The 25867-nt window shown below is 42.0% G+C and overlaps 1 protein-coding gene across 6 annotated transcripts in view; it reads left to right on the forward strand.

Annotated features, from left to right (window-relative positions):
• Positions 1 to 25867, forward strand: part of ALDH1A2 (aldehyde dehydrogenase 1 family member A2) — a 100494-nt gene that overhangs the window by 69182 nt on the left and 5445 nt on the right. For 5 of the 6 annotated variants that reach the window (XR_006293282.1, XM_043555325.1, XM_043555326.1 and 2 more), the window contains 5 exons: positions 17703 to 17805; positions 19518 to 19702; positions 21064 to 21228; positions 21913 to 22070; positions 22420 to 22494. Coding sequence is in view for 5 of the 6 variants with exons in the window: in XM_043555325.1 (XP_043411260.1) it covers positions 17703 to 17805; positions 19518 to 19702; positions 21064 to 21228; positions 21913 to 22070; positions 22420 to 22494 (686 nt within the window). In the remaining variant the exon portion in view is untranslated. Of the gene's footprint in view, positions 1 to 17702; positions 17806 to 19517; positions 19703 to 21063; positions 21229 to 21912; positions 22071 to 22419; positions 22495 to 23388; positions 23558 to 25867 lie in introns of those variants that run through there. The other variant, XM_043555328.1, reaches the window with a different exon arrangement.

The raw sequence follows: 25867 nt of genomic DNA on the forward strand, positions 1-25867 counted from the left end.
TTGAGTGTTGAGTTTGATAAGTTCTTTATAGATATTGGATACTAGCCCTTTATCTGATATGTTGTTTGCAAATATCTTCTCCCATTCTGTCGGTTGCCTTTTAGTTTTGCTGAGTGTTTCCTTTGCTGTGCAGAAGCTTTTTATTTTGATGAGGTCCCAGTAGTTCACTTTTGCTTTTGTTTCCCTCGCCTCCGTAGACATGTTGAGTAAGAAGTTGCTGTGGCCAAGGTCAAAGAGGTTTTTGCCTGCTTTCTCCTCGAGGAGTTTGATGGCTTCCCGTCTTACATTGAGGTCTTTCATCCATTTTGAGTTTATTTTTGTGTATGGTGTAAGAAAGTGATCAAGGTTCATTCTTCTACATGTCACTGTCCAGTTTTCCAGCACCACTTGCTGAAGAGACTGTCTTTATTCCATTGTATATTCTTTCTTGCTTTGTCAAAGATTAGGTGGCCATACGTTTATGGGTCCATTTCTGTGTTCTCTATTCTGTTCCACTGATCTGAATGTCTGTTCTTGTGCCAGTACCATACTGTCTTGATGATTACACTTTGTGGTATAGCTTGAAGTCTGGGATTGTGATGCCTCCTGCTTTGGTTTTCTTTTTCAAGATTATTTGACTATTCAGGGTCTTTTCTGGTTCCATACAAAGTTTAGAATTGTTTGTTCTAGCTCTGTGAAGAATACTTGTTTTACTTTGATAGGGATTGCATTGAATATGTAGATTACTTTGGGTAGTTTTGACATTTTAACAGTTTTTGTTCTTCCTATCCAGGAGCATGGAATCTTTTTCCGTTTTTTTGTGTCTTCTTCAATTTCTTTGATAAGCTTTCTATAGTTTTCTGTGTATAGATTTTTCACCTCTTTGGTTAGATATTCCTAGGTATTTTATGGTTTTTGGTGCTATTGTAAATGGGATCTATTCTTTGATTTCATTTTCTGTTGCTTCATTATTTGTGTATAGGAATGCAACCGATTCTGTGCATTGGTTTTATATCCTGCCACTTTGCTGAATTCATGGATCAGTTCTAGCAGTTTTTTTGGTGGAATCTTTTGGGTTTTCCATATAGAGTATCATGTCATCTGCGAAGAGTGAAAGTTTGACCTCCTCCTGGCTGGTTTGGATGCCTTTTATTCCTTTGCGTTGTCTGACTGCTGAGGCTAAGACTTCCAATACTATGTTGAATAACAGTGGCAAGAGTGGACATCCCTGTCGTGTTCCTGACCTTAGGGGGAAAGCTTTCAGTTTTTCCCCATTGAGGATGATATTAGTGTTGGGTCTTTCATACATGGCTCTTATGATCTTGAGGTAGATGATTCTATCCCTACTTTCTTGAGGGTTTTTATCAAGAAAGGAGGTTGTATTTTTGTCAAATGCTTTCTCTGCATCTGTTGAGAGGATTGTGTGATTCTTTTTTTTTCTTAATGTTTTTGTTTTTGAAGGAGAGAGAGAGAGACAGCATGAGTGGGGGAGGAACAGAGAGAGAGGGAGACACAGAATTTGAAGCAGGCTTCAGGCTTCGAAGCTGTCAGCACAGAGCCTGATGCGGGGCTTGAACTCACGAACTGTGAAATCATGACCTGAGCTGAAGTCAGACATTTAACCAACTGAGCCACTCGGGTCCCGAGGATCGTGTGGTTCTTTTCCTTTCTTTTATTGATGTGATGAATCACACTGATTGTTTTGCAGATATTGAACCGGCCCTGCATCCCAGGTATAAATCCCACTTGGTCGTGGTGAATAATTTTATTAATGTTTTGTTGGATCCGGTTGGCTAATATCTTGTTGAAGATTTTTGCATCCATGTTAATCAGGGAAATTGGTCTATAGTTCTCCTTTTTAGTGGGGTCTATGTCTGGTTTTGGAATCAAGGTAATGCTGGCTTCATAGAAAGAGTTTGGAAGTTTTCCTTCCATTTCTACTTTTTGGAACAGCTTCAAGAGAATAGGTGTTAACTCTTCCTTAAATGTTTGGTAGAATTCCCCTGGAAAGCCATCTGGCCCTGGACTCTTGTTTTTTGGCAGATTTTTGATTACTAATTTGATTTCTTTACTGGTTATGGTCTGTTCAAATTTTCTATTTCTTCCTGTTTCAGTTTTGGTAGTGTATATGTTTCTAGGAATTTGTCCATTTCTTCCAGATTGCCCATTTTAGTGGCATATATTTGCTCATAATATTTTCTTATTGTTGTTTTTATTTCTGCTGTGTTGGTTGTGGTCTCTCCTCTTTTGTTCTTGATTTTATTTATTTGGGTCCTTTCCTTTTTCTTTTTGATCAAACTGGCTAGTGGTTTTATCAGTTTTGTTAATTATTTCAAAGAACTAGCTTCTGGTTTCAATGATCTCTTCTCCTTTTATTTTGGTTTCTATAGCATTGATATCTGTTCTAATCTTTATTATTTCCTGTGTTTTTCTGGTTTGGGGTTTTATTTGCTGTTCTTTTACCAGCTCTTTAGGTGTAGGGTTAGGTTGTGTATCTGAGACCTTTCTTCCTTCTTAAGGAGGGCCTGGATTGCTATATACTTCCCTCTTATGACCACCTTTGCTGTGTCCCAGAGGTTTTGGGCTATGGTGTTATCATTTTCATTGGCTTCCGTGTACTTTTTTAATTTCCTCTTCAACTTCTCTGTTAGCCCATTCGTTCTTTGGTAGGATGGTCTTTAGTCTCCAAGTATTTGTTACCTTTCCAATTTTTTTCTGGTGGTTGTTTTCGAGTTACACAGCATCATGGTCTGAAAATATGCACGGTATGATCTCAGTCTTTTTGTACTTGTTGAGAGCTGATTTGTGTCCCAGTATGTGATCTATTCTGAAGAACATTCCACGTGCACTGGAGAAGAATATGTATTCTGCTGCTTTAGGATGAAATGTTCTGAATATACCTGTTAAGTCCATCTGGTCCAGTGTGTCATCCAAAGCCATTGTTTCCTTGTTGATTTTCTGATTAGATGATCCGTCCATTGTTGTAAGTGGGGTGTTGAAGTCCCCCACTATTATGGTAAAATTATCAATGAGTTTGTGTTTGTGATCAATTGATTTATATATTTGGTTGCTTCATATTGGGGGCATAAATGTTTATAATTGTTAGATCTTCTTGGTGGGTAGGCCCATTAATTATGATACAATGCCCTTCTTCATCTCTTATTACCATCTTTATTTTAAAGTCTAGATTGTATGACATAAGTATGGCCACTCTGGCTTTCTTTTGGTGACCATTAGCATGACAGATGGTTCTCCATCCCCTTACTTTCAATCTGACAGAGTCTTTAGGTCTAAAGTGATCTCTTGTAAACAGCATATAGATGAATCTTGTTTTCTTATGTTACCCTATGTCTTTTGATTGGAGCATTTAGTCCATTGACGTTTAGAGTGAGTACTGAAAGATAGGAATTTATTGCCTTGTGTTGCCTGTAGAGTTGGAGTTTCTGGTGGTGTTCTCTGGTCCTTTGTAGTCTTTGTTGCTTTTGTTGTTGTTTTTTATTTGATGTTTTGTGTTGTTTTTAATTTTTTAATTTTAATTTTTTATTTTATTAGTTCTTTTAATCTTCCAAAATGATAAAATGAAGGAATTCACCCCAAAAGAAAGAGCAGGAAGAAATGAAAGCCAGGGGGGGTGCCTGAGTGGCTCAGTCAGTTAAGTGTCTGACTTCAGCTCAGGTCATGATCTTGCAGTTCACAAGTTCTAGCCTCGCATCGGGCTCTATGCTGACAGCTCACAACCAGGAGCCTGCTTCAGATTCTGTGTGTCCCTCTGTCTCTGTCCCTCCCCAGCTCACACTCTGTCTCTCTTACTGTTAGATGTTTAAAAACATTTTAAAAAATTAAAATAAAGAATTAGAGAACTCAGTGACTCATTAAAAAGGAAAAGCATCTGAATCATAAGAATCACAGAAGATGAAGAGAGAGAAAAAAGGGGTAGAAGGCTAGTGTGACCAAATCATACTGGAGAACCATCTGTCATGCTAATGGTCGCCAAAAGAAAGCCAGAGTGTCCATACTTATGTCATACAATCTAGACTTTAAAATAAAGACGGTAATAAGAGATGAAGAAGGGCATTGTATCATAATTAATGGGCCTACCCACCAAGAAGATCTAACAATTATAAACATTTATGCCCCCAATATGAAGCAACCAAATATATAAATCAATTGATCACAAACACAAACTCATTGATAATTTTACCATAATAGTGGGGGACTTCAACACCCCACTTACAACAATGGACGGATCATCTAATCAGAAAATCAACAAGGAAACAATGGCTTTGGATGACACACTGGACCAGATGGACTTAACAGGTATATTCAGAACATTTCATCCTAAAGCAGCAGAATACATATTCTTCTCCAGTGCACGTGGAATGTTCTTCAGAATAGATCACATACTGGGACACAAATCAGCTCTCAACAAGTACAAAAAGACTGAGATCATACCGTGCATATTTTCAGACCATGATGCTGTGTAACTCGAAAACAACCACCAGAAAAAAATTGGAAAGGTAACAAATACTTGGAGACTAAAGACCATCCTACCAAAGAACGAATGGGCTAACAGAGAAGTTGAAGAGGAAAATTAAAAAGTACACGGAAGCCAATGAAAATGATAACACCATAGCCCAAAACCTCTGGGACACAGCAAAGGTGGTCATAAGAGGGAAGTATGTAGCAATCCAGGCCCTCCTCTGCCACTTCTCAATCTGTGTGTAGCAACATTTCTCTCTTTCTTGCTCCCCATGTGCTGGAGCAGCCCTGGAGCCCAGAAGGGTACAAATGGGCTTGCCAGCTGCCAGAAAGAGAGGACTTTGATAATCTTAGAACTCCAAGTCCTCTTACATCAGTAAGTATTTTGATCCTCTACTGTGTTCCTTGCAGGAGTAAAGATGCCCTTAAGTCACTCCTTATTTTACAAATGACCTTGGGGTTTCCCTGGCACACAGGGCATAGAACTGACAATCGGCAAGCTTGCTTACTCCTCCCTCTTTTTGCTAGTTCTTCTATGCTCCAGGCTTGTTCCCCAGAGGGTTTTCTAGGTTCAGCCCAGCTCCAAGGCCATGGCATCATCATGTGCCCCTTGCAGTGGCTGTTCAAGAGAACCCAGGGAATCAGCTGATGAATTCATAGAAAATTTGGCACTGCAGGCTTAGCTGGTCACATTTTCTTCTTATATGCAATTTTTGTTGACTTAGCTTTTACTGCATAAAAGCACTATTCCTGGTGCACCTGGGTGGCTCAGTCGGTTGAGCATTCAACTTCGACTTCGGCTCAGGTCATGATTTTGCAGTTTTCTAGCCTCACCTCAGGCTCGCTGCTGTCAGCATGGAGCCCTCTTTGGATCCTCTGTCCCCTTCTCTCTGCCCCTCCCCCACTTCTGCACACACTCTCTCTTTCTCTCTCTCTCTCAAAAATAAACATTAAAAGAAAAGCACTATTCCTAAGAGAAGGTGCAAGTTTCATTTCAGTCATCAATGTTGGTTTCTGAACTTGGAATTTAACCACCATTTTCCACTCTAATTCTTCCTTCCCCATAAGACCATCAGTACAAAAGGTTTTTCATTTGTACTAACTTTAATTGGTCCATTTAATTTTTTATTTGTCAATATGAAATAATCCTATGAGTGAACACAGTATGTCATAATATGTCCTTGAAATAGCTCACTGTAATTATTAGCTGCTTTTTTGAGCTTGAGACTTCTGTTTCTATCTGTAGAGTAAACATCTCTACCTGGGTATCCAAAATTCTTTCAGGTAACAGACAAGTTGGTTCATGACCTGGCCCCACAACTTCCCCTTTCTCTAGCCTTCCCAGACTGCTTGCAGACACTGAGACGGGCCGTGCCTTTCAGTTCTGTGACTGAGTATGTGCTGTTTCTGCTGCCTGAGTGCCCACCCCTCCCTTATCTGGCCAGTGAGTCCTTAGCATCATGATTGTTTCCTGCCTTCTGTGCAGATAAATGAGAACTGGTCAACCTCTGTAGTGAGTATGGTGGCTTCATTCTTATTGAGACTTATTATCTCGTGTTGCCTCTTTTTCTTTTCTTTTTTTTTAAGTTTTATTTTTGAGAGAGAGGGAGAGAGTGGGTGCACAGGGGGTAGGGACAGAGAAAGAGAGAGGGACAGAAGATCTAAAGCAGAGAGCCTGATACAGGGCTTGAACTCACGAACTGTGATATCATGAACTGAGCCAAAGTTGGAGGCTTAACTGACTGAGCCACCCAAGTGCCCCGCCTCTTTTTAGTTCTAATTGTAATCTCTTCTTTTGTCCTCTGACCTGTTCTTTATTTTCACCACCTTTTGCTTTCCTTTAAGTTTCTTTTTTTCTCTTCACTTCTCTTTCCCTGTCAAGCTCCAATTATTTTAAAATGTAATTAATTTATTCCTAAGGCATTTGACTTTAATTAAAACCATTAAATCATATTTTAAATAGTCAGGTAGATTCCATATAATTTTCCCCCCAACAGTTCCCAAATGACAACAAATAGATGTATGACATAATTGCTCTAATAAAATAACACTTTCATTGTTTAATGTGTATTTATTGACAGCTTTATTGCGGTATAATTGATACATAATAAATTGCACATAATGTACAACTTGATACGTTTTGACATATGTATCTACCTGTGTGACCACCACCACAGTTCAGATAGCAAACACGTCCATCTCCCTCAGAAGTTTCCTGCTGGCCCTTTGCGATCTCCTCTTTTTGCCCTCCACCCCCTGCCCATTCTCAGGCATGGATCTGCTTTTTGCCATGGTAGATTGTTTGCACTTTTTGGAATTTCATATAAATAGTAACACACTGTATATACTCTTCTGTCTGGCTGTTCTTATTCACACAGTAATTTTGAAATCCATCCATTTTGTTGTGTATCTCAGTAATTCATCCCTTCTTGTTCCTGAGTCATATTCCATTTTGTGGATATACCAGAATTTGTTCGTCATTCACCTGTTGGTGGACATTTAGGTTATTTCTGGTTTGGGACTGCTACAAATAAGAGTTCCTGTGAACATTTCATGTACAACTCTTTGTGCATCTTATGTGTTCCTTAACTCTTGGATAAATACCTAGGAATGGAATAGCTGGATTGTATGGTAGGTTAAGAAATTGTTAACTATTTTCCAAAGTGGTGGTACCACCTTACATTCCTCCCAGCAATGTCTAAGATTTTCAGCTCCCCTACCTCTTCTCCAGCATTTGGTACGGTCAGTATTTTTATTTTTAGCCATCCTAATAAGTGTAATAGTGTTATCTCAACATAGTGGGTTTTTTTTTAATATATGTATATCTTGGGAACTTTTGACTACGCACCACATTTATTTAAAGGTTTTTAAAATTATAGAAGCCCATTTGAAAAATTTGCTACAAATTTATTTCACAGATATTTAATTAATTCCAGTTCTACCTGATTATTCATTAGCTTTCTGAGTCTGTTTTCTAGAAAAAGGAGGGAGTGACACCTACTTTGCCAAGCAGTTATGAGCATTAAACTAGATAATATCTGTGTAAGATCCTGTTATACAGTTACCCTGTTGCTGGCTAATAAATGATTCTTCTGGGCTGGGGATGAAATCAGACATTGTATATATTAATTATCCTTAACAGTATTTGAAATTAGGTAATTATCAGCCCATACCTTATCATGAGGTAGATCGACATAACATACCATGTGGCACAATTGAAATTGAATTCACTCAGATTTTATAGGTGATCTTGGTGCATCTGTTGGGGAGCTTTTCTCATTCTCAGGATCACATCACTTGTGTATATGTGTGCTTGTATGTAGAGTTAGTTGGTTTTATGTGGTGTTTCCGTTGCACATTTAAAATTTTTGGATTCTGGGGGCGCCTGGGTGGCACAGTCGGTTAAGCATCCGACTTCAGCCAGGTCACGATCTTGCGGTCCGTGAGTTCGAGCCCCGCGTTGGGCTCTGGGCTGATGGCTAAGAGCCTGGAGCCTGTTTCCAATTCTGTGTCTCCCTCTCTCTCTGCCCCTCCCCCGTTCATGTTCTGTCTCTCTCTGTCCCAAAAATAAATAAACGTTAAAATTTTTGGATTCTGGCCCTCCTCACTGTAATGTTAGTTTCTAAAGCACAGTAGCTAAAAAAAACACTGAGTGCATACATACTGACAGTTATGGTCCTGGAAGAGTCCACACACACACACACACACACACACACACACACATACATATAAATATATAATATGTGTATTTTAGATTGCATATATAAGAGAGTTCCTACAGTATTTGTCTTTCTCTGTCTGATTTATCTCACTTAACAATGTCATTGAGGTTCATCCATGTTGTCACAGATGGCAAGATTTTAGTCCTTTTTATGGCTGAATATATATTCCAGTGTTAATATATACCAGTTTCTTTAATCATCCATTGGTGGACTCAGGTTGTTTCCATATCTTGGCTATTGTAAATGATGTTGCAGTGAACATGGAGGTGCAGATCCCTTTTCTAGTTTGTGTTTTTGTTTTCTTCAGAAGGATACCCAGAAGTGGGATTGTTGTTGGATCATATGGTATTTCTATCTTTAAGATTTTCAGGAACCTCCGTACTATTTTTCATAATGGTTGCAGCGATTTATATTCCCACCAGTAATATATGGGAATATATGCAACTTATATTCCCCACAAGTAAATTCCGGAAGGGTTCTCTTTTTCTCCACATCCTTGCCATCACTTGTTATTTCCAGTATTTTTTATAGTAGCCATCCTAATAGAGGTGAGGTAATATCTCGTTGTGGTTTTGATTTGCATTTCCTTGGTGATGAGTGATGGTGAGCATCTCTTTGATGTGTGTGTTGGTCATCTGTGTGTCTTCTTTGTTGAAGTGTGTTTTAATCTTTGCCCACTTTTTTTTTTTACTGTTTTGTTGTTTGTTTCATTGTTGAATTTTAAAAATTCTTTGTGTATTCTGGATGCAAGTCCATTGTGCTCTGCAAATATTTTCTCCTAGTCTGTGGTTTATCCTTTAATTCTCTCAGCAGTGCCTTTTGCAGAGCAGAAGTTCTTAATTTTAATGGCATCCAGTTTATTGATTCATTATTTTTTTATTTTCTGGATCAGGCTTTTGGTGTCATGCCTAAGCAACTTTTGCCTAACTTAAGATGACAGATTTTCTTTTATGTTTCCTTCTAGAAATTTTATAGTTTTGTGTTTAACACTTAGGTTTATGATGTATTTTTATTTAATTTTCGTGCATGTTATAAAGTGAGGAACTAACTTCTTTGTAGATAATACTAGTTCCAGTACCGTTTCTTGAAAAGATGGTCTTTGTTTCTACTAAAATGACTTTGTGCCTTTCTCAGGCTGCAGTTGTGCATATTTGTATGGGGCTCTTTCTAGACTCTGTTCTGTTCCACTGATCTGTGTGTCTGTCCCTTCACCAATACCACAGTATTTTTGGTCACTGTAGCTTTATATAATATAACATAGGAGATTCTCCATCTTAACAGGAAGAGCATTAAAAACTAAATACGTAATCTTCAAAGATGCCGATATTCAGTGGAGGGACCTGAGAGAGAGACACACACACAGACAGACAGAAAAAGAAAAGTTTGGGAAAGAGAATGAGGTGGAAGGTGGCCATGTGAAGTGTTCTGTTCTTAGGAATACTCACAACATGAGGTAGCCTATTGCAGTGTGCATAAAGCACATTTCACTAAGTTTTTCTGACAAAATCTATATTTGATATTTCTCTCTCTAGAAAGGCGTTTGCATTCACTTAGAGGGGAACTACCGCTATGGCCTCTGGAGTATCTCCTAGTTTCTTTTCTGGAGTAGTATCTTTGACAGATAGATAATAGAAGACCTGAGAGAGAAGCATTTGTCTAGAATATGAAAGCCAACTTATAATTCCCCATATTAATGGTGGTGGGTAGAGAATTTTTACAGGCAAATCAAGTGATCACATAATTCCCCAAATCATTTTCAGCTTGCTTTCATCAGTTTTTACTTCTTTATCCGTCTATTCTCTTTTAACTTCGTAGGCTCCTTGGGAAATTATATAGATTGTTCCAGAGGGAACATGTCACTTAAATATGAATTTGAACATGGCCCCTGGTATGATTACCCTAGGGAGAAGTGACTTACTGGTACATCACAGAATGTCTGCAACAGTAACAAGAAGCTTATTTGAGGTGGCTGCTTGCCATTTTACTTCAGCAAAAGGCCTTTGAAAAACAAACAGAGTTACTCAGATGGAAGATAGGATTAATTTCTCCTTATGCAGCTAAATACATAAGCAATGCATGTAAATATTTAATAAGTGAATATAAAAGGGCTCTTATAAACACAGAGTCAATAAACAACCTCAATAAAGTACAGGAAAGCAGTTTGCACTTTGCTTGGTGTGGTGTTTTCTTTGTTCAGTTAGATTAACAAACCATGATTTCATCATTAGTCAACAAGATAGTAGAGAGACCATCAAAGCAAACTACAGGAGAGTCCAGATTGATTCGTGCCAAACAAATGTTTGTGGCTAACAGCTGTATTATCACTGATTCTAATTTACGCAGCCGGGGTTCTCCTTCACTTCCTAAGTGAGATGAATGTCATAATGCATGGTGTAGACACCCTCGCTGCGGCTTGAGTAATGAATTGGGTCAGCTCTTTCCACTTGTAGCCTCGCCCCTCTTTGTAGGTGGGGGAGTTGCCCTGCTATCGTTTTGTCTATTTTTTCAACGTTTATTTATTTTTGGGACAGAGAGAGACAGAGCATGAACGGGGGAGGGGCAGAGAGAGAGGGAGACACAGAATCGGAAACAGGCTCCAGGCTCTGAGCCATCAGCCCAGAGCCTGACGTGGGGCTCGAACTCCCGGACCGCGAGATCATGACCTGGCTGAAGTCGGACGCTTAACCGACTGTGCCACCCAGGCGCCCCTAATCTATTTTTTTAAAAAAAGCTCATGAGCTTCTTTCTAAGATTGTAGGGGTCCACTAGTAAACCATCCAGCATTTGAATCAAAAATACCAGTTGAATGTGTCAAAAAGTACCTGGATGTACAGGCTTTAAAGTATCTTCTTTTCCTTTCCTTAATTCTTAAATCAAAACTTGAGTACTAAAGAATAAGAAAAAGTATGCTGTGGCCTCTGCCTGCTCGCCGAGATTATTTACTCTGCAAGGGGTTTCTCTCCTTGGAGCTCTGGGTGATAATGAGCAGGTCCTATGATGCCCATCCCTTCATTCAGTTCACCTGGTTAGTGGGAAATGTAGTACCATTGACTTGAGTACTCCACGATTCTTCCTATCAAAGCAAACCAAAACAACCAGAATCTTGACTTTTTTAGTTATCTGAAATACAAAGGGAGAGTCCTGTGTAGTTAACATAAGGATGGCTAAGTATCCCAGACAGTTGATCTGGAATATCTGTTAGCTGTGGATAGAGTGTTTAGCTGTCAGAATTCTACTCTGAGCAAAGGGGACCTAATCCCCAGGAGAGCATCGGAGAAGAGAAGTAAGAACCACAGAGGGAAGCCGTAGTGGAGCAGAAAGAACCCTAGGCTTGGTACGGACACTCTGAGTCCAGTCCTGGCTCCGCCTCTCAGTGGATGCCTGTCAGCAAGTCATTTCTTGACCTCTCTGAGTCACATTTTTTTTTCCCGGCTATAAAATGGGGGGGGGGGTAATTTTGCCTCACAGAAATGGATGAAGATTAAGTAAAGTAATGTTTGTGAGAACAAGCAGTACAGAGTATGTGTTCAATAAACAGTAATGTTGAACAATTGCAAAATAGAACCAATGATGCAAGGTTAGAGACAAGTATGGGAGCAGTGCCCTTAAAGGTTCTTTCATCTCATAGTTCTTAACCCTAGCAGCAAATTAGAATGTTCTTGGGAACTTTTACAAATAATCCAGAGTAAAATAATCAGAATCTCTTGAGGTAGAGCCCAGACATAGAAAAAGTGTTTAAGTGCTCCAGGAGCGGTACAGCCAATGTTAGATGAAGTCATTCCCTTCATTAAAAATGAGGAAATTTAAGCCAAAAATAAGTGAAAGGGAAGCCCAAGATTATTCTGCTAGTTATGGCAAAGTACGACTACCTTGGACACAAGCATCTTGTATTCTCTCACTTGTTTCTCTAACATGGTCTCTGATTCCAAGAGACCTCCTAGAACAGGTGTCATATTCTGGTGCAGTGACCCAACAAATGAGGAAAATCTTCCATATGTATGTCCGGTAGGTAGGTAGGAAGGTAAAGTCTCTCTGTTCACGAATTCAGGCTAGAAGACAACTATTAAGAACAGTGTGAGAGTTTTGTTGGATCAGAGACCAGACCTGTGGGGAGGGTGGGTCTGGAAAGCTAGCTTCACAGAGGAAGTGGCAGAAATAAGTCAGGAAAAATGATTTTATCAAGTAAGCAAGGGGAGGAAAGGCATTTTAAGCAGATGAAACCGTCTGGACAAACACAGAGAGGCATGTTCCAGGAAGGGCATATGGTTTCATGTGACTGGAGGGACAGGTGCGATGGGACTGGTTGTTAGCGGCCATGTTGGTTTTCATAATTGGAATTTGACAGTTTTGAAATTGCTGTTATCACTGAAATTAAAGGAACTGCTTAACTGTTTTAGTCTTTTTACTTTCAGGTAGAAATCCGAACAGACTGATTTGGCCTGTTCTTTCTAGGTATTTCAGAAAGGCAAGAAATAGCCAATGACATATATTTTTGTCATTCCTGTCTCCATCATAGTTAGCCAGTAAACACAACAGTGAAAAATAAGGGGAGGAGGGAAAAAGCCATAGAGTCAATCTGTTAGAGGTTTAAGAAATGAAGATATATTCCAAAAAGCAGGCATCCTTCAACCAGCTTACTGAACTCTGTACTAGAGATTTTTGTTTTGTTTTTTTTTTTTAAGGAGGCATGTCTCTGAGAAAGAATCCACCCTTATTAATAGATGTAATTCACTAATTAATAAAAAGTTTACTCAGCTTCAGGAACACTGTTCAGGGAGTAGCAGCATTAAATAAAGAGGGCATGGAAAGGCCTTTTGTGTTCTTTTTTGTCCTGTATGAGGAATCCTTTCCCTTGCAAAGCACCAAATTGCATTTCCCTACCCTGCCACATTGCCGTGAATGTGTTCTGGTACATTGTGGCTCTTCCAGGGATACTCCTCATATCAATCCTGAAGCCTTTCAAAACATGGATGGGAGTCAGAGTCGATCTGTGCCAACATTCCTGCTGAGAATGAGCCCAGTTCCAATATGTGTGGGGGAGCCCCCACTTCCCGCTCTTGCCTGTTTGGGGTACACAGATACAGCTGACTACAGGGAATGCAAAGTTAAGAAACCACGTGGCTGGAACACTATCACTTACTCTTTCATAATGACCTCTGTCCAGGAAACTTAAAAAAAGAAATCAGGTTTTTCTATCATTCTGTGCAGCTGCATGCTTTGATGAAAAGCTACTTCTGCTCCATAAGCAAGAAAAATGCAGAAGAACGGTGGACAGATTCTAAATACAGGCAGGGGCTCCGGGAGCCCTATGTGTCTTTTAAAACGCTTCCAGCCAACTCGAGTACTAAGAATAGAGGAACTACTTGGCTTGTGCCTTCATTCTGCACATGAAGAAACTGAGGTTTCAGGAGCCAAAGTGTCACTCCCAAATTGAAGGAGGAGTTGGGCACCACGCCAGTGTGTAGTACCTGGGTCTCTTGACACCTGTGGGTAATCCATAAACCTGAATATGGTTGCAGTTAGCCAGCTTGTCAGTGATGGGGTGGGAGATGTTGCCTATTTGATCAGAATAGGACTTGGTTTTATAAATCTATCCCTACTGACTTGACTTTTAACCACTCACAAGACCTGTGTGTCTTGCGGCCCCATTTACCTCTCCGTGCACTTCTGCCTTCTGATCCTGCATACGGGGGTTCACCGTGACCGGGGTCACACATACTCCCAAGGAGTACTACTCACTGCCTCTCCCAGGCCCTTGTGTGGTGTCTGTATTTTGTTCTTTCTGACATTGTCTAACTCTGTAGATTCTAATTTGGGGAACCCTTGTATGGGCTTTGTACAGGTAGTATTTTTGGCCGGTTTGCACGGGTCCTGTCAAATTTTATAAGCAGACATGGAGTCAATTCTCACTTGAACACTTGATTTTTAAATATTACTTTTCCCTATTAAGAAAATCTTGCTAAAAAAAAAATCTCTTGCTTTGGACTTGTATCTGTTTTCCTTTCCGTCACTTCTTTCCCCTTCTTGGTAATGATAATGAGGAGTGCCTCCCATTTGCAGTCATTTAACCTGTGTCCACTCGCGGAGAGAATTCATGAGTAATAATGTGTTCTCCAAAGCCCTAATCTGTGGATAAAGACCGGAGGGAGAGCTCTGACTCTGGCTTATAACAAAGTACCTCAGAGCCATAATTCTGTCCACTCTTATCTAATATTAAATCTGACCCAGATTTTTGTCCCAGTGGACTGTAAAGCTGCACTTAGTGAGCACCTGCTAGGTTTGTGTGGGAGTCCTCTTAGCTGTGAGGTCCTTCCTGGTACAGCATTGCACCCGGCACGAAGTTGGAGAACCAGGAATATGTGTGTTGAATGAAGGGGATCGGTGAAAACTGCATTTCCTCAGTGTCTTATCCTGAGGCCCCTCCAGATGGGAATGGTTCTCCCGTGGCCTAACACATTCAGTTGTTTCTTGACTCTGAGCTGCAACTTGACCTTCTTCCAAATATGAAGAGGAAAGGCATTATTCATCTGAGATTTGCCTCACAATGTTTAGCACAAATTTGGTTTCTAAGGAAAGGCTGGCAAAGCACTGACACAGGAAAAATTATTCTTAGGTATTCTCTGATGACCATAGACTGAGCAAGGTTTTTGTATAGTTACCGTAGCCATGAAAATAATCACTGGACAACATTCCTAGTGGCAAAAAATACCAGCCCCTAGAACTTTTTGATTAATGTCAGGAGTAGGGCTAACAGAAATGCAATGCCAGCTGGGCCCGCACTCTCTTTATCAACCCCAAACATTTATTCAGCATCTTACTGTGTGTGAAACCCATGATTTCCCCTTGCTTTTGCTTGTTTTTTAATGTCATTCTGAAGCCAAAAATGAAAGTTTTGCAACTGATGGTTTGTGATCATCATTTGTATCTATAAAAGGTGATATTCCTACTCACCTGGATACAATTAGGAGTTCAGGGACAAGGTTTTGGTGGTGAGTGGCACACATTAGGTGCTCAGGAAATACAGAAAGGAAGGCGGAAAGTTGAGAGGGAGGCGCATAGAGGGAGTGATCCGCGCTCGTGCCCTGGCATCAGTCTACCTGGGGTCTGACAGGCTCTGCCAGCCCACCTGCTGGGTAACATGGTACCATCCATTGACTTCCAGCTCGTAAGTTTGGTCATCTTTAAAATGAGATAGTATCTACTATGTAGGGTTTTTGAGCGACTTAAATGAGATCAGCTCAGTAAACATTCATTTTCTAATATAATTAATAATAAGTTCGGGAATTCCAGTGATTGCCTTCTTTGAGAAAGCACTCGTCTGTTTATCTTCCTGGACTTAAAGATGAGTCATCATCAATATGGATTCCTCAGGGCAGAGAGAGCCAAGAACCCTAGAATTCCTCAGGAGAATCATCAGTCACAGAGGACAGCTGTCAGGGACTCCCCATGGTGCTCTTGTCCCAGCTGTCCTCCTCTGAAGGCTTCCCCTCTCAAGCTAGGGATCTCAGGTGTCAGTCACAGTTTTTACCTGACCGCTGTCCTCTTGCCAGAACAGAGGGCCAGATTCTCCTTTCCATTGTGTACGTACATTTTCTTCCTGAAGAAGAGGAAGCATGTTTTCCTGAGAACAGGGCCTTTATTAGCCTGTCTTCTAGGGAGTTTGCCTTGAGGTAGAAGACAGACCAACTGGCACGGCAGGAGAGGCACCATCTGGCTGGTGGGCTGATGCCTGCCCATTAATCTTAGGGCCGGATGTCAGTATTTCTTAACCTCTTGGAAACTAGCATTGTCCTGTAAACTAAGAAACACCAATTCTAGCTCTTCCAGAGACATCACTATTTTTCCCCCATGGTTAGGTTTCCTGGGAGTGAAAGTACATTTTCTAAATTTTTTGCCATAAGGTAGAGTAATGATAAAAACATAAAAGCATTTAATCCAGTGAATGAGTAATACTGGCAACTGAAGGAAGTCCGAGAATTTCCCCAGTATTTTCCTGAAGCAACTGATAAGCATAAGCAGTTTGGGGGAAGTGGGGGCAGGGAGGGGGGAGCCCTGCTTTGGAAAGTCTTAGCAGTAGCTCCTCTTACGATCACCTCCATTGCTCTGCACTGAACATGGAAAGAGAGTGGCCTGGCTTCTCCCGCCTTCACGTAGCTACCATGAGTGGGCACACTGTGTACGAGGAGGGCTTTAAGGACGAAATATCTTCACTTAATCCTCAGGACAACTGAATTCTGAGGTAGATACTATGTTTAGCCCCAGGTACAGAGGAGGAAACCGAGGCTCCAAGAAGTAAAATAAATTTTCCAAGGTCAAACAGTTGGTAAGCAATAAAATCAGTAGAAAACTTCCAGGTTCCAGAACATTTTCTCTTAACCATGACTACCCTGCCTGAGGAATTGTTAGTCCTACTTGAAGATCTCAACAAGAGGCTGGAGGGACTCAAATTTAGCATTTCTTTTCTCCAGGCTTTTAAAATATTTTATTTTCAGTAGAATTCAGTAGCATTTTTGATCCCAACAAGAGCAAACTGCCCATATGGGCAATTTGGGGACTTGGTATTTCCCATAATGTGACCTCTACCCTGATAGTAGAGTAGCACCCTATGAGTCAGGTTCTCCGGAAGCAGCTGCTGAGATGGAGTTTGCCAGGCAGGTTATGTATTAGGGATCACTGCTGAAGGGGAGTGGGCACAGGGGAAGCTGAACTGCAGTGCAGGCCTGACAACGTCCGCCAACCATATGCAGCATGGCGGAGCATCCATGGTCCTGCAGAGCTGTCCTGTGGTGAGCTGAGAGCAAGGGCCTCTACACCCCTGCTGCCATCGGTGGATAGGCCACCCACGGGAGGGTATTCCCTTGGGCAAGGAAACACTGTTCAGCTGAGGCAGACTCTGAAAGAGTGGACAGCATTTCTATCACTGAGGCAGTGTGTTCTTCTGTTTCCATCTTGACACTTTCAGTTTCATTGGAAGTGTGAGTTTACACCATGGTAAATGCTATCTCTAACTCAGCCTATTGTTTGCTTGGCTTCTAGGTAAATAGGTATTGCACAGTATAGACAGTTCTTCAGCCATCGGGAATTCTTCTACTCTAGACCTAGGCAGAGGCAAAGGTGTAACATCTATATTTTCTTTGAGCCCTGTGATTAAAGTCATATGTGGCATTTTTTTTTAAATACATGAAGATTTTGTTTTACATTCATCATGTATCATGTCTTTCATGTGGAGCCAGTTGGCTTTTTCGGAGACCAGTGATTAAGATTCCAGATTAAACCCTCTTTCCATGCTCCTTCCATCATGAAACTAAAGCAGTCTTCCAACTCACTTCAGCACAGACATTAAACTGCATCCCAGCTGATTTGTATCTCGTCCGCCCAACCCGACCACAGGAGTTATTCCTGCCGCCTCCACTGGGTTAGTTTGCCTTGCAGGATCAATTACTGTTGCCCAGAATTGGCTTGGCCACTGACTGTCTCAGCTGCAAGGTGTGCAAAACCTTCCTCCATTTCCTTTCCTTTCAGGTTGGAAAGCTTATCCAAGAAGCAGCTGGAAGAAGTAACTTGAAGAGAGTAACTCTGGAACTTGGAGGGAAAAGCCCCAATATTATTTTTGCCGATGCTGATTGTAAGTCACCCACAGATCTCATACATGTGCCAGCACACTGCCTTCCGGTGCCCTCTTTGTATCTCCACTTTGACAGGACACTAAGAAGAAGATCTGGGAGACTAAGGGGCACTTAAGTAGAAGAATGTGGATCTTTCCTTCTAAGGAGCAGATAGACTAATGTTGGGAAAGAACGCTTGTCAGTTGACAGCTGAACAGAGTTTGTTTTCTGGACACTAATGAGCTTCTTTGACTCTGTGATGCTGTAGAGCAGGATAGAAGAGATGAAGGCTTGCTCAGGGCTGTGCAGTGCAAAGGGGAGTGGCCTAAGCCTCCAAACGGCTGAAATACCCTCTCTCTGCCGAGATGCAAGAAATCTGAAACTTCTCAACTGTGCCTGGTGGCTCTGCAGATCATTAAAAAAATACTAGTTCACTAGGCCTGCCAACATTTCCCCAAACCCCCAACCCCTTCTCTGTTTAGTGCCCCCATCCTCTGCTGCTTCCATGACTTTCAGCCAGAATGACAACCTACTTTGGTAAGTCCCGTATGAATGGAACTCAATCAGGTGATTACGCCTTGGAGGTAGGACTCTGTGGCAGCATGGAGCAGCAAACCTAGGAAATCCCATGTCTCCAGGCATGATGCCATGCAGTCCATCCTGCCTAGGTGTGGCCTTTCTGTTTAGAAAAGCTTTCCAGGGAATGCAATTCCAAAGTCTCTTTCATTCTTTCTTTTTCTTCTTCCCATCCTGCCAGGCTCAGCTGCTTTCCCTTTCATCACTGGAGAGATCAGAAAGCAGAAAGCAGTTTGTCTGACTCTCAGCCCCAGCTTGGAGTCTGCAGAGAGTTCAGCATCGGCTTCATGCTGGCTGTCCAAGGGATCAGAACTCTCACACCTAAATTTCTCTTGGGGAGTAGGCCCTCCACTCACACCACTGGTTGACTGATGGGAGTCAGTCATTTAGCAACTAACACACCATACTTACTAGTCCTATCTTCAAGGACACGCTACAACATGAAAAAGTTTTATGCCATTACACCATCCCATGTAAATATAGAGGAAACTTGGTGACTTTCAAGAAGATCAGTTTCTGTTCTAGCTTATTAATTCGACAAAATACAAATTGAGCATACAGCTACAAGGTTCTGTAGGGTAAGGTTGCATGTTGGCAGTCAATAGACAAGATGCAGGCATACATATGTTTACCTGTCTAAATGTCACACAGCACTTGAAAAAAGAAAAACTGCACATTAAAAATACTGACATCTGTTTTTTCTTAAAATTGACCATCTGGCAGCCAGTGGCTTACATTCGCGCAGAGCAACAGCCAAACGTAGTGTCTTTCCTTCTGAGCCTCCATCAGATTGTTTCAGTAGCTGGCAGATTCCTACCGTTGCATTATCTGCCTAGCCCCTTGGCATCCTGGAGTTTGAGACCCCTGTTCTAGATGACGTGGTCCAGTCCTTCTTTTTACAGAAGAAGAAAGAGGCTCAAAGAAGTGAAGTTGTCCACGTTCACATAGCAAGTAACATCAGGGTCTAGTTAGAACTTCCACCTAAGCTGCGTTCTCAATCCAGTGCTCTGCCCGGTGCTGCCTACTCACCATACGCTCTGCGGTGAGCGTGGCATTTATACCTAGGGCTCTGGGGAGAGGGATGGGAGGTGACTCTGTAGACACACCCCTCCGCAGGAGAACTAGTGCTGAGGACGTGGCTGTTTTCCTCTTGCAGTGGACTATGCTGTGGAGCAGGCTCACCAGGGGGTGTTCTTCAACCAAGGCCAGTGCTGCACCGCGGGATCTCGCATCTTTGTGGAGGAGTCCATCTATGAGGAGTTTGTGAGAAGAAGTGTGGAGCGGGCCAAGAGGCGCATAGTGGGGAGTCCCTTTGATCCCACCACTGAGCAGGGACCCCAGGTAGAGAAATAATAAACATCCGCTTTCTTAATCCTTGGCGAACACTGGACACTCTAGTGGGACCCCAGAAACAACTTCTTTTTTCTGCTTCCTCCTTACTCTTCCACCTTGTCTTCATGGCTAGAAATGTAGCTGGTGAGGCATTCTTATTTCTCATGCTTCTCTTTTCCTTTCTAAATTTTATCTCTGAAACACTAAGGGATTAGGGTTGCCTTAAGGATACTTTGAACTTTGGGGGTAAATTGGAGTGTCTCAGCCCTAAAAAAGACCTGTGCATGACAAGATGGATGTTGGCCTTGAGAACTGAGACCCAGTGGTAATCACTGGCCTTCAAGACCCCTCTACAAATGCCTTTGTCAGGGAGAGTGGACATCTCTTTTTCCCAGAAGCCACTTATCCTTCTTCAGTGGCTGAGGAATCTCTCCACCAACCTGACCTACTTTGGGGAGGTCCCTTGTGGCTTGTAAATGTGTAGGAAATGAGGGCTATCTCCTTCCCACTCTGCTCTATGTTTCTCTCTTACCCTGAATGCTTCATGTGGTGGGATGGGGTGGGGAGGGCCACAAAAGTCCCTGCAGTCCACACTATTTGGCTCTGCAGGTTCTCCACAATCATGAAGGCATATTTCCAGATAGAATTCTGGTTTTAAACTGTAGATAGAGCCCGAGAATTTGTAAAGGCTATTTGGACCAGATTGCATCTAGATCTCTAGCGTGTGGGTCTTCCCGATAAGCAACAACATCACCTAGGTTGGGGGACCGTTTGAAAGATGACTGATGAACAGTTAAACCCAAGTGAATTTAGGTTTTTAACCATGGTAATTGAGTGATACTTACGACTTTTGGGGAGCAAGGTTGACTTTATTTTATGGAATAGAAAGTTAGTCCTCATTCTTTGGACTTGCTCTTTTCCTCTAGGGGTGTAATAGGAGGTCCAATTAAAAATATTTCCCAATAGGATTTGATGTGTGGCACCATATAGCTCACCTATTGTTTTCATCTTTTTAGTATCAGTACAACTTGCTGAACTGTTCATTTGGATGTAGAGGTCAGTTTTCCCCCATTTGTAAACAATGACTAATCAATTAGCCAAGTTCTCTATCATCTGAAAACATGGTCTATGTCTGATAGTTCTGATTTGGCACTCTCACACTGTCATCAGTGCAGTAATTTGCTGAAGTTCCCAACATGCTGGGTGGAACCATAAAAAAACCACATGTTTTGTTGGTGAAGAATGGGTAAGTGACAGCAGTTCCATGTGATACGACTAGATATCATGGAGCTTTGAAACACAATCGCAGATGAGTGATTCTTGAGAACCCACTTACTTTACATGGAGTCATTAGGAAATTTCTTTTGTAGATTGACAAGAAACAGTACAACAAGATCCTGGAACTCATCCAGAGTGGTGTGGCAGAGGGTGCCAAGCTGGAATGTGGAGGCAAAGGACTGGGCCGAAAGGGATTCTTCATAGAGCCCACGGTGTTTTCCAATGTCACCGATGATATGCGGATTGCCAAGGAGGAGGTATCCAATGTGGGGTTCTAACAAAAGCCACATCTTTCTGGAATGGTTTCCAGAGCACTTCTAGTACATGATATTCTAGCTTTAGCTCTTTATATTTTATATATATTCAGTAACAGCTATAAACATCACTATGAAAAATCTCACTTTCAAGAAAATGTTAAATCAAAAGGCAAGCAAGCTAGATGGAGTCCAGGTGACCTGCTAAATGATTGCAGTTATTATTAGCCCAGAGGACAGTCACCATAGCCAATCATTGGCCTTAGTAATACACTTGCAATAGGTCTGTTCCTTCAGATGTAGGTTACTAAGCTGTTCCCCAGGAAGGAGAAGGCACCCAAGCATCCTCACGTTCGTGTGAGAGAGGAACCAGGAGCACATCAGCCAACAGTCCAGACCAGCAGTTCTGAGATCTGGAGCAGTGTCTGGAGAATCATGGAGAAGGCAGCTTTAACAGTAGAATCGAGTGATGCCAGGGAGGGTGGAGGAGTCAGGGTCCTGAACAAACTCTAAGGTTAGACACATGTACAATCCTATTCTGCCAAAGGTTATTTTACAGTTCTGTGCTGCTAAGCTGAAATGAAGTTTAAATAATGAAAGCAGAGCAAACTTGTTTTGCAGTGTGGAAAGCAGTTGTAAAGGTGCTGGCAAAGCAGCCCTGTGTTGGGTCAAATGATTTTGTTGCAGATCTTTGGCCCCGTTCAGGAGATTCTGAGGTTTAAGACAATGGATGAAGTGATCGAAAGAGCCAATAACTCAGACTTTGGACTTGTGGCAGCTGTCTTCACTAATGACATCAACAAGGCCCTCACGGTGTCTTCTGCAATGCAGGCGGGGACTGTTTGGTAAGATCAGAGTCAGCGTCATTGTTCTAGCCGTAACGCATGCCAGTGGCTGTGTGGGGACCTCATAATCTCCAGAACCTGAGTGAAGTAAGCACATTCTCTGGGGGGATGGGAATACCAAAGGCAAGGAAACTCCCCCCCCCCCCCCCCCCCGAGAATGGATATACACCCATTCCTGGCCAGATCGGGAAATCAAAGCAAATTTTAGATTAAAGGTGTTCCGTATGTAAAAAAAAAAAAAAAAAAGGAATTAAAAAAAATAAAACTTTTAAAGGAAATACTATGCCAGTGGTACCATTTCTGTGCAAGTGGAATTCAGCACTAACGGTACTATGTTTTCTTCCCTTAGGATCAATTGTTACAATGCCTTAAATGCCCAGAGCCCCTTTGGGGGATTCAAGATGTCTGGAAATGGGAGAGAAATGTAAGTGTCCAAAGTTGCTGGTGCCTGCAGAGAAATAGGGATTGCAGATTCCAGCATAGAGGAGTAGTCACACAATTGTTGATTTCTCTTACCCTCATCCATTCATTAAACAAACATTTTGTTGAGCACATACTTCTATAGGCTAAGCATTGTACTACATGCTACAAAGATGACTAGAACACAGCTCCCTTACCTTAAGTGGGAATGGAGAAAAATTAATGCACCATCTATTTCATATAATAAGGGCTATTTTATTAATAGAAGCGTGTCACACATCTTGCAAGTACTGAGGAAAGAATCCATTAATTTTTTCACAGAACAAATAACATTTCAGTTTTGGAGGGTGGGGGGCAGTCCTCCCATGCAGAGGGAGTAGCAGGAACACAGGCATGAAGACACAGCAAATTCAGAGCGTCCCAGAGTTTGGTGTGTTTGAAACAAAGGTCACCAACTGGCAGCCCAAGGGCAAATCTGGCCTGCAGAAATGTTTTGTTTTGCCTCACAACGTTTTAAAATCTTTAACTGGCATTCAAAAATGAAGAGGCTCTCCATAAAATCCAAATTTCTTGCTTATTTTCATTCCCCCATAGCAAAATCACTACAGCTGTGAGCTCTGGAATCTGTTTCTTTCCCCACCACTCCTCTGGCTTCTGGGGGCTGAATATTGGTGGTCAGTCATTTTACACATACCCAGTCCACTGGCTTATGTCACCTGCTTGGCCTCTGTAGATTCTCTGAGTCTGGGACCACAGGTTTGGACATAAGATGACGAGAAGGGGCTTGCTGAAGACACAAGTGGGAAGGGTGGCTGGAACCCAGTCACAGAGGGCTTAAGTGTTCTATGGGAGCTGAGGAGATATCAAAGGACTTCAGGCCAAAATTTCTGGCATATAGAGGATATTCTGGCAAAGACTAGAGGAGGAAGACCGGTTACAAGTATGCAGGTGATCTGGAGACCCTGCTCTGAACGATGCTGCTGTAGGAGGGAAAAGAGCAGGGAAAGATACATCCTAAACAGCAAGTATGCCGTGGTAGATATCATTAATTAAATGCCTGCTCTGTATTTGGTTTTATGTTAGCTTCTTTCCTAACATTGTCTCATTCGACTTTCACGATGATGAAATGGAAGTGATACACTTAACCCCTCACATCCACATGGTTTGGACGGGGAACTGAGGCTTACAGTAGTTAAGCAGCTTGTCCAGGTCGCCCAGCCAGTAAGTGGCAGATGTGAGGTTTGAACGTAGGTTTCAAGTGGCTCCCATGATATCCAGCCAAGGAAGCAGGCAGGCCAGGTACAGACAGTCTTCAGGGATCAGATCAGAGTGGGGAAGAGTCCTCCTGAAAAGCAAAGGACCTGAAAAATGGGACTGTAACAAAGAAAACCTACACTCAAGGGGATTTTATTTGCAGCCTTCATATATAAATGGATTTTCTTAAGATTTATTTATTTTTGAGAGAGTGAGCAGGGGAGGGACAGAGTGGGAAGGGGACAGAGGATCCCCAAAGCAGGCTCTGTGTTGACAGCAGTGAGCCTGATGTGGAGCTCGAACTCACGAGCTCTGAGATGGTGACCTGATCTGAAGTCGGACACTCAACCGACTAAACCACCCAGGTGCCCTTATAAATGGATTTTTTTGAGCAGCATTCCAAGGGTAAATGATAGCCAGGGTTGTTCTAAGCTGATGCACCCCCTCCCCCCATCCAAAAAAAATTTTTCCCTCCTTTTGAAAGCAGCTGGTTCCATGTTTTTAAAATCCTGTGATTCACAAGAGGAGACATCTTCCATGTCTGTTCCCCTCTGCCACTCTTAAATGCATCCTTTTGTGAGTAAATGCTTAGTCCATAATCAGTCTACTAAAAGTAGTGAGCCATATACCATGTGCAAAGCGTTGTGCTTGACCTGTGGGGGAAGATGTGGCTCATTAAGGCACTAGAAATTTTGCTGGATAAATTTAATCTACAACATTGAAAGAATCCAAAGAATTCCAGAAAAGACTGTAAAGTTATAGTGGAGTTTAGGGATGGGGGGAGAGCCTTGTGAACTGTAGAAGTCTGGAAAACCTTTAGATACGATCAAATATGAAGACGTGAATTGACCTATAAAGGAGAGGAACATTTGACTAGACAGAGAGAGGGAAGTATGTTTGCAGGGTTAAGGGGCAAAGCAAGGTACAGTGGGGAAAGAGTGAGTAGAGGCATTGGGGGAGAAAGAAGTGTGGTTTTTGCGACCAAGTACAGTGAACCTGTAAGACCAGTGCAGAGGATTTACATGCTTCACATACTTTAGCTGGTCATTTCTAGCCCTTGGCCATTCCACTGTAAGTCAGGCATAGCTTTGAGACGAAGAGTAGAGTTTCTGGTACCACATTGCTTCAGAGATGGATGCTGGCTCTACCACTTAACACCTGTGCAACCTTGGACAAATCACTTAATCTCACTAAACCTCTGTTTCCTCATCTATAAAATGGGAGTAATCACCGCACCTACCCCAAAAGGTTTCTGTGAGGATTAAATGGTAGGACTGAGTATCCCAGACATCCAGACCTTCTGAAATGTTAGCTGCTGTCATCACTGTTGGTCAAGTAGATGAGTGCTATGGAGGCGATCCTTCTTTTTCTTAATACATGTCTTAGCTCAGAAGTGTGGCAGAACTTTTCCTGAGTTCCAGCTAGTATCATCAGCTTACGCTCTATCTCTGGAAATGCCAGGGAGAGGTGGCTCCTGCCTGAACCTTGCTTCTGGCCTTCAGTACTTCCCACTTGCTTTACAGCCAGAACCAGAATTGTTTGCTCAGTTATTAGTATTTTTTCAGCTTTTATAAAGTCTTCATGTGCTCCAGGTATCTCTTCTTAACTTGCTTATGGCCTTAACGTTCTGCTTCCACTTCTCAAGATGTATTCAGCCTGTCCTTTCTTATACTGCTTCTGTGTTTGTGCTTTCCACTCCTCCGAAATGTTGGGGCAGTCACTGGCTCTGGGAATGCTGCTCACGCTGTTTTGCTACAGATCATTGAGAGAGTGAATCATGAGCATAAAGTATAATAAATAATCACTGGTTGATGGAGCCTGTCCCAGGCTAGCCCTGGCCCTCAGCATGGGCAGGATGAAGGCTTGTGACATTGTCCAGGTCTAGTCTGTCCCCATTAGAAACCTTCCCCTCCCCTGGAAAGATGGTCCAGAGAATGGTTTGGCTGTGTCAGAACCACACAGAGGACAGTGGCCCAGGAGACTGAAAAGCAGCCTTTCTCAACTTGTCTTCCTGGTGCTATAATGATTTGGCCTTCCCAGTGCAGTTAAAAAATAATTAGGAAACAGTGCCCTTTGATGAGACTCCCTTCATCTTGTCTAAATTATATGATTCTTTGTCCCTA

This window comes from Prionailurus bengalensis, chromosome B3 (genome assembly GCF_016509475.1).
Source record: "Prionailurus bengalensis isolate Pbe53 chromosome B3, Fcat_Pben_1.1_paternal_pri, whole genome shotgun sequence".
Taxonomy (NCBI): domain Eukaryota; kingdom Metazoa; phylum Chordata; class Mammalia; order Carnivora; family Felidae; genus Prionailurus; species Prionailurus bengalensis.